The sequence below is a fragment of the Polistes canadensis genome, unplaced genomic scaffold (genome assembly GCF_001313835.1).
Source record: "Polistes canadensis isolate GaletaPanama2010 unplaced genomic scaffold, ASM131383v1 scaffold_252, whole genome shotgun sequence".
Lineage (NCBI taxonomy): Eukaryota > Metazoa > Arthropoda > Insecta > Hymenoptera > Vespidae > Polistes > Polistes canadensis.
Window position 1 is genome coordinate 208868 of NW_014569799.1, and position 14154 is coordinate 223021.

The 14154-nt window shown below is 31.3% G+C and overlaps 1 protein-coding gene across 1 annotated transcript; it reads right to left on the bottom strand.

Moving 5' to 3' along the window:
- Positions 1-102: 102 nt before the first annotated feature.
- On the bottom strand, positions 103-8698 carry LOC106790643 (cytochrome P450 4c3-like). Its single transcript, XM_014755708.1, has 8 exons — positions 8123-8698; positions 3961-4158; positions 3197-3382; positions 1623-1692; positions 1389-1515; positions 1063-1290; positions 782-944; positions 103-646 (listed from the first exon to the last, which is right to left on the bottom strand). Exons 1-8 carry the CDS (start codon positions 8310-8312, stop codon positions 306-308), a joined length of 1503 nt encoding a protein of 500 aa, XP_014611194.1. The 5' UTR covers positions 8313-8698; the 3' UTR covers positions 103-305.
- Positions 8699-14154: the final 5456 nt, after the last annotated feature.

A 14154-nucleotide genomic window follows, 5' to 3' on the forward strand; every position in this document is an offset into this window, starting at 1 on the left:
TCTTATCGTGTAAATATATATAAATCGCTTAAATACATTAAGATTACATGCGTTTAACAAGATTGTAACAATATCATCACGTCATAATTGTTTTTTTTTTTCTACGTAAATTATATAGTGTCTTCTACAGGTCTATAGATTATTCGTAATTATACATTTTTAAATTCCATAATTACGTTTTGTAAAATAACACGTAATACTAAAACTTAATTATACGTGTAAATTTGACATAAATCGTCTCAATAGGAAGACTTCTAATTTGAAATGGTAAAAAAATAAAAACTAGTAATAAAAATAGCAGTTTTTCATCGCGTTCGAGGAGTTATTTTTAAAGGAAGTCCATCCTTGTTAACGAGAACTAATTCGGCTTTTAAACGAAGTTTGTCTTCGGTGATTAATGATTCGATATGATATGCCTTTAATATTGACAAAATGAACACTTTAACGACTACCGTGGCGAATTTCTTTCCTATACAATTTCGTAAACCCTCGCTAAATGGTACGTATGTGTAGCGCGGTGGTCTAGGATTGCATGGTAAAAATCTTTCGGGTTTATATACGTGGGGTTCTGGAAAATGTCGTGCGTCTCGATGCAACAAGTACGAGTTTATTAAGACCGTTGAACCAGCTGGAATTGTGTGTCCCACTGAAAAAAGATTTTGTTTTCTGTTTTTAATTTATAAAAAAAATGTTTTAAAATTGAAAACAAGTTTCTAAATAAAACAGACGAACAAAAATATATATAGAATCGAATGATATTGCGTGGACATTGAATACTCACGTATTTCAAGGGGACTGTAAATTTGTCTGGCTATTAAAGGCGCCACTGGATATAATCGCCATGATTCTTTGATGCAAGCGTCTAATAAAACTAATTTGTTTAATGTTTCTGACGTCATTTCATCGCTACCAATTATTTCGTCGTATTCGTCAAGAATTTGTTGCTAAAAATTCATCAAAATGAATGAAATTTATTAGATTGTTCGGAAAGTCATTTGAATATCTTTTCTTTTGCTTGTTGAAAAAATGCGAATACAAAATGAAAGTAGAAATGTAAATTACTTGATATTCAGGTCGTCTTCCTAAAGCATATAATATCCAAGATATACTGGTAGCTGTAGTATCATGTCCCGCAAACATAAACGTGTTAACTTCATCGCGTATGTCAGTGTCTGTTAAATTATTCGATATTTCCAATAACAAATCCAACAAAGCTTGATGTTTCTTCGTCGGTTTGTTACAATTTTTGTCTCGATTATTATTCCATTCTTGTTTGCGTTCGGCGATCACCTAAACAGTCATTGATATAATTGATTTTCTTTTTTTTTTTTTATCTAGATACGAGGAAATGCATTTTATGCATTTTCTTTGCAATAACATCGATTTACCTTATCAATGAAATTATGAACTATTTTAAGAGCACGATCGTGTTCTTTTGCTAATTTGGTCAATTTAAATATAAAGTCGATCGATGTCCAAACACTTGTAAATCTATGCTGCGCGATTTGAGACAGCCTAGAATAGATTAGGAACAAAAATTTACAATTTTCTATAGTCTACACACGCAGCATTTTTTGATTAACATTTATTCATTGTCATAAAAACAAAACAATTATACGTACTTGTCTACTGCTAAAACATATTCATTGAATAAATTAGTTTGCGCGTTAATGCGGTAACCCATGGAACTGTCTAAAAATATACAAAGTTTCATAATAAAATTCCCTATAGGCAATACTATATTAAATAAATGACGTTAAACAATTTTTAGGGATTGTTTTTTTTTTTTGATTGTGTCAATTTGAAATTTTATTGCTGACGCGTCAAAATTCTTCTCGAAGAGAAAGGTTAAATCACAAATTCCAAATTTCTTGTTGTTCATTTTAGAATAAAAAACAGGTATATGGCTACCTTTTTGACTAATCATTCGCGTTGCTGGAGTTTCGAATTGACGGATTCTCAACAATTGGGACAATTGGAAAGTGAATTCGTTCAATTGAAAGGAAGAAAAGAGTATGAAGGATCGAGGAATAATTATGGACGTTGTCAAATTGATAAGAAAATTCAATCAGTAAAGAGAAAAGGAAGGAATTTTCATTCGAATAAAACGTCGAACGTGTCGAGTAGAAATGTTAAAAACGTTTCAAATAAAGATGATCCTTGCAAGGTATGAATATGGTCAAGTTTCTTACTATCTATTTGTTGCATTATTTATTGCAATAAACAGGTGAAGACATCAGCCCTATTGTACGAAATAACAGATCGCGTTAATCGATTAGCTCAACCACGGATAGTACGATCTAACGTTTCCGATGTATCCGAACCTCGATTAAACGTCAAGAAAATTTCAGAAGCCACGCCACGAATTCTCGAACTTTCAAAACCGAAAAGTATTTACGAGCCACCGTCTAAATTGCTTTATTACGTTTCACCAGCTGCATTAACTGCGATTCGTTAGTACACAAATTATTTTTTTATTCTCCTCGAAAGATTATTTTTGATGGGAATATGGTAGAGAAATGTTCCCTTTTATAATATTCAGCGACCGAACGTATACTAGAATTATCGCGACCGAGAAAGAATACAAAAAAGGTACCCGGGAGAAAAAGAAAATTAATTTATGCACCATGCAATTCGAGGATTTTGCATTTGGCACGTGTAAGAAGTACCAAACAAAATATCGATGACCGTTCATCAAAATCGTCCTCGAGACAACGCCGAAAGTCATTCAGGTAACATTCCGTTGATTTAGTATTTAGACAAACAAAATATTAGGATAATACAAAAATAAAAAGATACAAAATTAGGATGGAATTTCAAAAGTCAAATAAATTGGAATCAAGAAGAGATGGTAAGGAATCGAGTTACGATCAAAATCGTTGGAAGAAAAATCCAAGGAGAGAAAGGAGAACGAGAAGAAGGAAATGTATGGCGAAACAGGAACCGAAATACTCCAGGTCCGATAAAACAATAATTGTGATTGACTAGAATTAGAATTCGGAAAAGATATCGAATAAAATGAAACACGTGATACATGTGTTTTTTATACGTCAGCGAAATTTAAAAAGTTTCAAATGACGACGATATCGAATAAATTTAACGGATTTCAAATATTAGCGTCAGCGTAAAAATCCAAAAAAGAGAAAAAACAAATCATGAAAGTGTAAACGTTGAAATAACATTTGAAATAACTCACCACAAATGACGTCGAGTGCAGCACGTTTGGCATAAGGAACGATATCTACACTCTTGCCGATTTCTCCTTTAAGACAATCGATCATAATTTTGGCTTCGTTAATAGCACTCGAAAAATAATCTTCTAGGAGGTTACTGTAGTGAAAAGTCGGTGTCAGTAACTTCCTACGATGATGCCACCTTTTTCCTAAAATTTGTTAACCAACATTTATTTGTCTATTTATACAAATCAAAAATCACATGCCAGATTTGGATTTAATCGACGACTAATTTTATCCTACGAAATAGTGCATCATCATTTTCTATCAATTTCCCTACTTTCTTGTTGAAAAATCTTCCTTGAAAACGTAGTCAATCAATCAACGTTGTGAAATAAAGAAGTTGTAATTTATTCGTGCAAGTCAAATGAAGTTGCATTGAAATGTATTAACTTCTTTCTAATTGATATTAATTTATTGATTGCTTTTTTTACTACTAATTACTGTGCCGTTAAGATTTTTCCCCCTTGAACGATGTAAGAAAAATAAAGGCGTTTAGATTATCAACAACATATTCGTGAAGAACTATTGAATAATTCTGACGTTAATATTAGCATATTAGCATGAAAATAATGTGAAATTTTGCACGATGAATTGCACATAAGTTGGCTGATTATGCAAACGGTAATCTCTTTTTTTAATACTTCTTATTTTTAGTAATGTCAAGTATATTTTTAGATTGGTAAGAACATAAACATGCGAACCAAAATTCAATTTTGACACTCACCGTTACTAGTGATCAATCCATTACCAAGCCATGGAATTAGGTATCCGTATTCGAAACTTTTATTAATATGAACTCTACTACTAAGTAATGGCTGAACCGTTTCTACTTTGTAAAGAAAGATGAAAGGTCGTATGCCAACCCAAACCAAAAATATATCCCCGAATCTGTTACTCCATTCGATTAAATTGCTGAAGAATTCTGTAAAATATTTTTTAAGTTATATAAGTTATCATATATCGGTACGTGTACTCCTTAAATAGGTTAACAAATCTAGGTTGTTAATCGTGTAACGAAGGAAGAATAATGTGGGTAGAATTCTTAGATTGTTAATTGCAAGTCTTTAACGGTCATTGACTTCAACTCGTGTCACATAAGTAGGCCTTTTTGCAGCTATGTATGGTACGTACATGTATGGTGACAAGCAATCAACGCTATTATCGTTAGCTTGCTTCTAGGTATCTTTCTCTCTCCATGATGCAAATATAAGAGAAAGAAAAGGACTGAGAAATGGGGGAGAGTGGGAGAAAGAACGGAAAAAGGAGAGAGAGAGAGAGAGAGAGAGAAAGGGGGGGAGGAAAGAGGAAGAAAACGATGGAAGCCGATGCACGTGCAGCGTGTTGCTTGCTTGGTAAAAGGAGTGCTAAAGTCTTATGGCGCACTGACCGGACATTGACCGTAAAAATGGGCAAGCCACGTATTTGCACCGAGGACGATGAGTTGCAAGGTACCTTTATAACTTCGAGACCTTGCTAGTGCAACTATTATATATATAAAAACAAAGACGACGAGTGACCTTCCACTGAAAGATCCTTCAACGGAAACTTATTCGCGTCGCTTTATATATCAATGAACATAAGCCCTAAAGAAATGAATGATATTTAATTGGAGTTTCAACTTTTTAAAGTTCAATGTCTAACAATTAGTCAAATCTTTGGATGTAGTAGTTCAAATTTAAGGTCAATCGTGATCTAGTTAATCGTGATCTAGTTAACCGTGATCTATTTTAGTCTATTTTAAACACGACAGGACAAATTCTAAATGAAATTTTGATATCTATTGATCTGGTACAGTTCAATACTCTAATTAAATCTTCTGATTTCATTAATTAGGTGTGAGTGACGTCAATGTCAACGCGTTAATACGATCGAAAACAAATTTAAAGTTAAACTTCGTTATCATTTGCACTCGCGTTATGATTTTTATTTGTGACTTTCTTTATTTCTTTCTTTTTCTCTGCTTTTTTTTTTATTTCCTCGAAATCTAATGTCAAAGTTGAAACGCGTTGATAGACGGTTTTTAAACGTAACTCTGTGCGTATACATATATATCTACATGTATATGTACACGTATCAGATCGACCTTTTTCTGCTCGCACACGTGTCCCTACTACGTTTCCTCGTTGCATGCCTCACTTTGGGCTTGCCCAAATCCTCAGTCTGACTCGTCTTGCACTCGTTCCACTTCCATTGGTCATTCTTCTCTCTCCACGCGTATACTCCATTGACCTTTTTCATACACCACAAATATACGTACTTACAAGGTCGGCCAAAAGTCCCTGAGTGGGTCAAATGTCTTTAAGTTGGGATAACAATTTGTAGATTAATTTTCAAAATTTCATCTTTTTTTCCCCCTTAAATTATCTAACTAAATTATCTAACTACTAGCCTAACTGTGACCTAAACAAACGAACAATTTAATCTAAGAACCTTTTCTGCAACCTTGTATTTGTAAATAATTTTCAATCGAGAACAGTTATCATTCGATTTATTGATCTTTATCGGTACTCGAATAACAATTGAAAACTCGTATTACTTTTTCGATAGAATTTAATCAGTGAAATGGATCAACGCGTATCTCTTATTGGATTAGATTCGATGCAACTTGAAACCTAATGAAGTTCTTCTATCCTTTTGTTTTCTTCTTATTCTCTATCTTCGATCAGACAATCGATACTCGGAATAATACAATTCGTATTGCCGAAGAAGAAGAAGAAGAAGAAGAAGAAGAAGAAAGAACAGCAGCAGCTATGTTTTATAATACCCTTGGCACGTGTCACTAGGACAACGCACTCTCAGCATAAATTGCGTCTACTGATTTGAACTTATTTTCGTTTTTAACATCAGGAAATGTAAGTTCAATCGATAATTTCGTTTCGGTAAAATCCCCGAAATGTTTAAACTAATTTTCTTTTATTTTAACTTAAAGTTTATCAATCTAATTTGACGTACCAAACAAATTTTCTTTTTTAATTCTATGACGTCTTCAATATTTCTAATACATAAAGTTTCTTAAATATTTGACTAATATTATAGAAATTATGTTCCAATTAATTACTTTTCTTATTTTAAATATTAATAGCTATCATTTTACGGGTCATTGATAATAATATACCACGTTGTCCAATATTCAGAAATTCTGTGTGTTCTATAAGATAATACTAATAATATTTTCATTTCAATTTATTGATTTGATATTACTTTAGAAAGTTTGATTGGGATGATAGAAATAGTAATCTATATAATATATCCACAAGCACATGCACACACCCACACAATTGACTTAATTCGTTTGACTGTTATCAATAATACATGAATCATACAATACACTTATAGTTGTCTAATAGATTGGATAAAACTTCGTCTATGCAAAAGTATACTGTGTGTGTGTATGTGTTTGATTTGTTCTAGGGGGTGGGGTTGAATGGGGGATCGTTTAAACGTCTAGCTCTTGTCTGCTACTAAAATTGATCCGACATTTCTTCATTGTCTGAAAAGATTCGCGTGACACGCCTTTCCCTTTCTCATTCTTATTCTTATTCTTTTTTCTTCTTATTCTTATGCGACCCTTTTTTTCCTCTATCTCTCTTTCTTTCTTTTACTGTTCGAGTCGGTGGATATATAATTGTATGCAATTACGTGGGCAATACGAGTGGCACAGTCATTCAGACCACGAACGACCTCGACCCGTTTTTTTTCTTTCTTGTTTTTCTTCTTTCTTTTTTGGCTTTCTTTTTTAACTTTTTTTTCTTTTTCTTTTTCTTTTTCTTTTTCTTCCTTACGGGAGAGAATATATTGTCGATTATTTTTCAATGAACAACGTGGTAAGATTCTTTTTTCCTTTCTCTTTTTCAATTCTATTTAACAATGGAATAACACATGCGTTTGCATAAAACTCGAGCTTATCGGTATAGGAGGGTTGAAATTTCATCAAAATTTGATCAATTTTCGATCATTGGAATTCAAAGTTAGTGAAAGTGATAGCTATTTAATCGAACTTTGATAACAACCATGATTTGATACAATTCATTGAGCTAAAATGTAAACATATGCATTCCTTTATTATTATAGATTTTATCAGGAAACTTTAGACTAAGTTTAAATGATAATTAATTGGAAAATAATTTAGAATCGGTAAAAACTTCTTAGATTATTTTCACATTATTAATTTATGGTTTATTATATTATAATCAATTCTTATAAACAATTATAAATATATAAGAGATATCTATTTTGAAGCTAAATTAAATAATAATTACTGATATGAATAGTTCTTTGATAACTATACGATTTAATGATTTTATTGTAAATTAGAATATAATTTCATTGTATTGTATAGGTCACGAGATTAGAGAGTTTAGGAATGATTCATCTAGGAATAAATTCTGCGTTATCAAGTAATTTAATTACCAACAAGATAAGAGATTCGGATGGTTAGCTAAAGAATTACTGAAATTTCGAAGTTTTTTTTCGCTGCTGGGATTTTTAGATCACGGCCAATTTTTTTCATTTAACGTACTAAGATATGTTACAGATAAGTCGTAGGGGGTTTTAGATTTGAAATTGTTGAAGAATCTCGATATTAGAATTGCTGTCAGAACCCCATATCTGTATCTCACAGGTTCAAATAACATTTAGGATAATTTTATACAGATTATATATAACAAGCAAGGATTCGTTTGTTCGTAAAGGAATTACATATGAACGTATTGGATTTTTTCCAAAAATTCGAGCAGATGAATTTTTCTCAAAATAGGCAAACACTTTTCGGGCAATCATAGACTTGAAAAATATAAAAATCGAACAAAATTATAACCAAATCGGTAAGAACAATCCATACAAACTAATAAAAAAAAGAAAAAAAAAAGAAAATCAATAAAACTTACCTTCCAAAGTGCAATTCAATTGATAGGCATTTCCAATTAATGGCAGGGATATCGGATGCGGTATTTTTCTAACAGCGTAGATAAATTGTCCATGTTGTATCGCGAATACTGTTACCATAAGTAGCAAAAAGAATGACAAGATCAAAGTTATCCAGGAATAATCAAAAAACGTTTGTATCGCGGAAGGCATAGTGTCTTTTTTTAACTCTCTTCTGATTAATTTGCAAACACTATATCTTTTAATATCTAATCAAAACTGATTATTATTGAACACTTTCAAATACTTGCGATTGATTTTCTCTACTTTTATCAAAATTCACTTCTTATTCACTTTCCATCGATCTCACGTTTCTTTTTAAAAAAAAAAAAAAATACCATATCGATCAGATCGATCGGATCGAGGAAAATAGATCAAACTTTTGAACAATTCAATATCTGCCGAGCCATATATTTACATGTAAAAATAACAAATTATGATAACTTTAATTATTGATCGAATTAAGTCGAAATTATTTAAATAAAAAGCAAATGTTGATTTTTATTTTTTAAATATATTAATAAATGTTCACTCGCGATACTAGTAAAAAAAGGGAGATAAAGGGAGAGAGAGAGAGTGAGAGAGAAAGAAAAAGGAAAAGAGAGTGGAAGAGACAAAAATTTGAATTAAAATAAAAAAGAGAAATATGATGATAAAAAAATATAAATAAACAAATAGAAGTAAAACTTTGAAGAGCCCAGTGTATAAGACGCTTGTCAAGAAGTGACTCTCTCTCGTACGAAAGAACCGCCCTTATATACTAGCGAATGCTCTGAGTATTACACCGAATGGTCAGCAGCTAGCTCATCCACCAATAGAAACAAACACGCGCAAGGCGGCAACGTTCGAATGCGTATCTCTCTCTCTCTTTCTCTCTCTCTCTCTTTTATATTTTCCTCTCTCTTTCTCTTTTTCTCAGCAACGTAGAGACTATGCACGTGTGTAAGTAACGTATGCACAAGAGTACGCAATATATATGTGTGTCTAAACAGTGAGAGAAAGAATTTACTAAAAAGAAAAAATAGAAACCACATAATAGACAGATCCAAAATAGATATTAAATATTTGAGTAATCTATCTTATTTTAATGTATCATTTCTGGATCCGTTTTCACATATTTTGCATAGTTAAGAATATTAATACACATACAAACATTCAAAGTTAATTTTAAAATAAAACATTCGTTTCACCAAAGATCTTTTAAAGTTGAAATCCGGTATATTATTTTATTATCAAAGTGTGTTTTTTTGTTTCGTAATCTGAACAAAAATATCTTAAAATATAAATAAATGGATTTATACAATTTTCAGAAACAACGGCTCACGTGTACTGGACAAAATCAAAAAGTAAAATTTGCATTGATGTGGTTAAAAAATGTTACTGATCATAAATTTGTCCTACCAAGTTATTTGTTTTTTTGAAGGGACAGACATTTTAGAGCTGAAGAAACAGCATTAAGGAAGGAGGACATTTTATATACTACTCCGAATTATTATAATATAATAAAGAATTGTAAAAGAAAAACTAATTTCCTTTTATATGAGACGAAACCATAGAAGTGGCAATATCAAACAGACCAAAAATATAAATTGGGTTATTGTACATTGGCTAAAGATATGCTGGAGAGGATTTAAAAGAGATGAACCTTACAAAATTTTCTACGAAATATCTATGAAAGAGAATGCACAATTTGAAGTTCTTGATTTCTTTAAAAAGTGTTGAAGCCTATCAAATTTCAGCAAAATATTATCATTTTGTTACCATTGTACACAACTTTGAAACCTATAACAGGAGATAAATATAACGATATGATGGCTTTACTGTTTTACATACCTACAATCCACCATAAATATTTCGCTATGTTTAGAATACAAGAGAAATAAGATTGAGATACGATTAAAACTATAATGAAAATATTTCTTAATGAAGTCAATTTTACGTTGACTTTCATTTAAGTTAATGAAAACCCTTACATGTTCATATCTTATGAATATATGAATTGATTTGATCAGTAGATTAGATCCGATAGAACAGCATGATTAAAAAAACATTGGTTTTTAAATTACAAGAAAAGACATGAACTGATAACTACGGGCATTGTGTTATGGAAAGAAAACAATAACGTATTTACAAAGAAAGAAAGAGATAAAATTAGGTTATTAAAAGAATACGTAAGAGAAAAAAGAAAACTGCAATTAAGTGTAAACTAAGAATGACATCACAATGGGTGCATCCCTCGTATCAAATTTGCTTATACACACACACACACACACACACACACCTTAATCCCATATCCCATGATACTGAAGAATAATTCTGATGATGATGATGTTCATTTCGATAATCCAGCTCGTGTGGACAAGTTGTTGTTCGTTTATATTGCCACGTGTCACAGATGGAACCAATAAAATAAAAAGAAAAGAAAAGAAATGGAGGACGCTCGCGTAGAAAGGAATCAAAAAAGAACAGAGACGGAATAATTAAATAACCAAGAGAGAAACTGAAGGACAGAGAGAGAACGATCACGATAGGGTTGAGGGAGGGCGGGACAGGAGGATTGGTGAGAGAGAGCTGTCCATAAATCTTGAACGACTCATGCGATATAAAACTGGTCGAGCGAATAGCATGAAAAACAGACAAAGACAACAAATGCACTCATGTGGTTAAAGAGAAAAAGAATGATTTGTATTTGGTACCCAAGGACGATGATTGACCAGTACTCGATCATTATCTCCTTACACGCTTCTTCAGTGCTACTAGAGGTTCTCTACACTGCGTTATCACCGGACTGATACAAATCGATTGTCTAACTTTTTTTTTTGTTCTTTTCTTTTCTTTTCCATTTTATTTTATTATCTCAGCAACTGGTATCGCGGGGAGTCGCGCCGTGACGTAATAATAACAATCATCGACGACACGTGCCATTTTTATTGCTATTATTATTATCTTTTCTCTATCTTTTGATTTTATCTTCTCTTCCTTCTTCGCTATTGTAAATAATGTGCGGTATACTTCGAGAAAAAAATGTCAAAAATTTAAAAAAAAATCTATATTCGTGTGCGTGCGTGCGTGAACGGGTGTGACGCACGTTTTTACCTAACTAACAATAAAAATAAACTATAATTAAATTAATTTCTTAGTGTTCGTAATCCCCTTCCACGTAGTTAATGTCAATCCGAAATACCAACATCTTTCGAAATTATTTTGAACGTGACGAGAAATATTTGATAATTCAGTTTACTTTTGTCGATGAGATAAAACAGTATGTTTCTGTGTCTGTAAATATTTGTAAATGTTTGCTAACAGAAATAATTTTTTTATTTCTTTCTAATGAATAATGATGAATATATAAATATACAAAATAATATATTGTATTATAAAAATATATGGTATGTTTAACACATTGAATGCCATGGGAATGCACCGGTAACCGGCGAAAATATAATTACTAGAAGCACATAATTCGCGATAAATTTGCCTTTGTCCTAGATACGTTTTTTGAATTTTGTTCCTCACATATTTTACAAAATCGTCCCGTGGATTTTCCTGGCATATCCTTTTATTTCATGACGTGTTTTTTTCAATAGGCTCGCACGCGAAAAAATGCTATCGAGGATTGCATTATCTCGGTATTTTGTTCATTGAAGCAAATAAAAAAAATACATTATAGCGCCGTGGGAGTCACCGGTGACACTTCAATAAGATAATTGCGTTAAAAATGATTAAACACTATAACTTATCTGTTGTAAATAATATTTGAACAAAATATGTAACGTATAATAACCAATTCATTAGCCAGGTAAAATTGAAGTGGCATTAAACGTGTTAATTATTTTGTTATTATATACAGAGTGTCCTATATAACTGGTAGTACAAGCGAGCAGGAAATGATCATAAATGAAAAATTTAGTCGACAATGAAGAATTATTATATTTTATATTAATATTTAATATTCGGTAATAGAATCAAATCAAATCGAATAATGGATTTTGTTTCCCTTTCCTTATATACTGCAAATACGAATATAATAAAACATATTCGACTTTTCCAACGTACAAGTACACGAATTTAATGTAATCTTTCTCTCATTGTTATTTCTCTTTCCTCTATCTTTTGCAAATATTCTTCTACCATATACACAAAAGATCACACAGCTCTTATTGTAATCTTTTAACATGGGAGTGCACAATTCAGTATAATAAAATTGAACAAACGTGCTTTGTAGAAACGCTAGTTTCTATGCACCACGTGCGCTTCTAAATGAGGTTGTTGCATTGTCGCAAAAATAAAAAAAGAAATAAAAAATAAAAAACATTTAGAAAGAGACGGAGAAAGAGAAATAAAGAGAGAAAGAGAGAGATCTCATTGGTTCATCGAACTTAACTCGCGCACATATAAAGGACACGCGCTAAACGACGAATCGATAAAACCCGTTCTATTACAAAAGTGGCCTCGACTTATGTAAATACGAATTCTTCACCCGGTCCAACAGTTTGGATAGCAAATTGTCCAATCTTGCAATTAAGATTTCTTCCCTTTCTTTCTTCTTTCCTCTTTCTTTTTCTTCCTTCTTTTAATCAAATTTACAAATGTACGATAAAACTGATCTTAATTACTTCTTAATTATTGTCGCGATATTTTTATATATAATTTGTTATATGCCATATACACGAATGACATATTTGCCTTATTTCAACTTGGAGAACAAATCTGAGACACCCCATATATATATAACTCAATTATAACAAATTAATTATATAACTTATTTGATAACACAAATAATTTTAATATCAAATAAATCATAAAATTCATGTTTTCAATTTTTTCACTTATGTTAGTCCGCTGTCATAATTATTGATACATTTATCAAAGATAACTCTTATCTATCAATTCTTATTTTAAATATGCCATTAATTATGACAACAATAAGTCAAAAAACTGAAGAAATTGATTTTATGATTTATTTTACATTAGCATTACTTGTATAACAAAATAAATTTTTACAATTTTTCGACTTATTTTAGTCCAGTGTCATAACTACCAATACGCTATAATATTTTTCACCGAATTAATCAATCCCATTTTCTGTTTTCGTATTCTTGTAATCTATATATATATATATATAATTTTCTATTATAATTTAATATTTAAAAAAAAACATGATACCGAAATGAATGAATAAATGATGAATATTCATTCATGGCAATATACTACAATATAATCAAGTCTCGATGTGATGATTAAAGTGACATAAATTAGTGATTCTGTGCATTCCTATCCTGCAAACAAAACTCCACGTGTTCGACCTCAGCACTCCGATCTTTGAGAAAGAGAAAGACAAAAAGACAAAATATAGAGAATGAGAGAGATAGAAAGGAGGAACGCGTTGGCAAACAAACAAATAAACAGCCAACGGAGTTTGAATTTAGTATTATGTAATACCATGAAAATGCTACGTGTAATAATACGTAATAGGTATGATATATTTACATAATCCAAAACTACACGGTCATTAATTATTTGAATACAATATTAATTAATCTTTAATCGTTTTATGGAAAATTAGTAATACGACAAATCAGAGAAAAAGATTTGTTGTATTTTAATTCACACAAGAGTGAACCAAGTTTTCGTTCATATTTTCTATTCAAATAACTCCTAATGATTAAAATCTCTAATTGTTAAATAATGCACTTTTTATTTCAAAGGGACATTCAATTTTTATTATTATAAACACCTAATGTATTCCGGTCATTGATGACCACCGCGACGTTAAAGAGAAAATAATTTGCGGTCACATGTAACCACCATAGCAGTCAACGCATTAGTTATCAATTTCTCAACATTTGGTTTTTGTTTCGTCTCCAAATTTCTATTCCGCATATCAAAACCGATTTAAGTAGTTACAAATATTCGAAAAACATCGTCCCTTTCTCCATCTCGTTTATATTTTTCTGGGAAAGTTGATAAACTAATGTAAGAGGATAGCAGAGCG

Excerpts from the sequence above, each read along its gene's own strand:
- LOC106790643 (XM_014755708.1), bottom strand. The coding sequence starts at position 8,312 with ATGCCTTCCGCGATACAAACGTTTTTTGATTATTCCTGGATAACTTTG. Across the intron at positions 3,383-3,960 it reads TGGATTGATCACTAGTAACG|GAAAAAGGTGGCATCATCGT; the intron begins GTGAGTGTCAAA and ends AACAAATTTTAG. Across the intron at positions 1,693-3,196 it reads TGCACTCGACGTCATTTGTG|ACAGTTCCATGGGTTACCGC; the intron begins GTGAGTTATTTC and ends GTATATTTTTAG.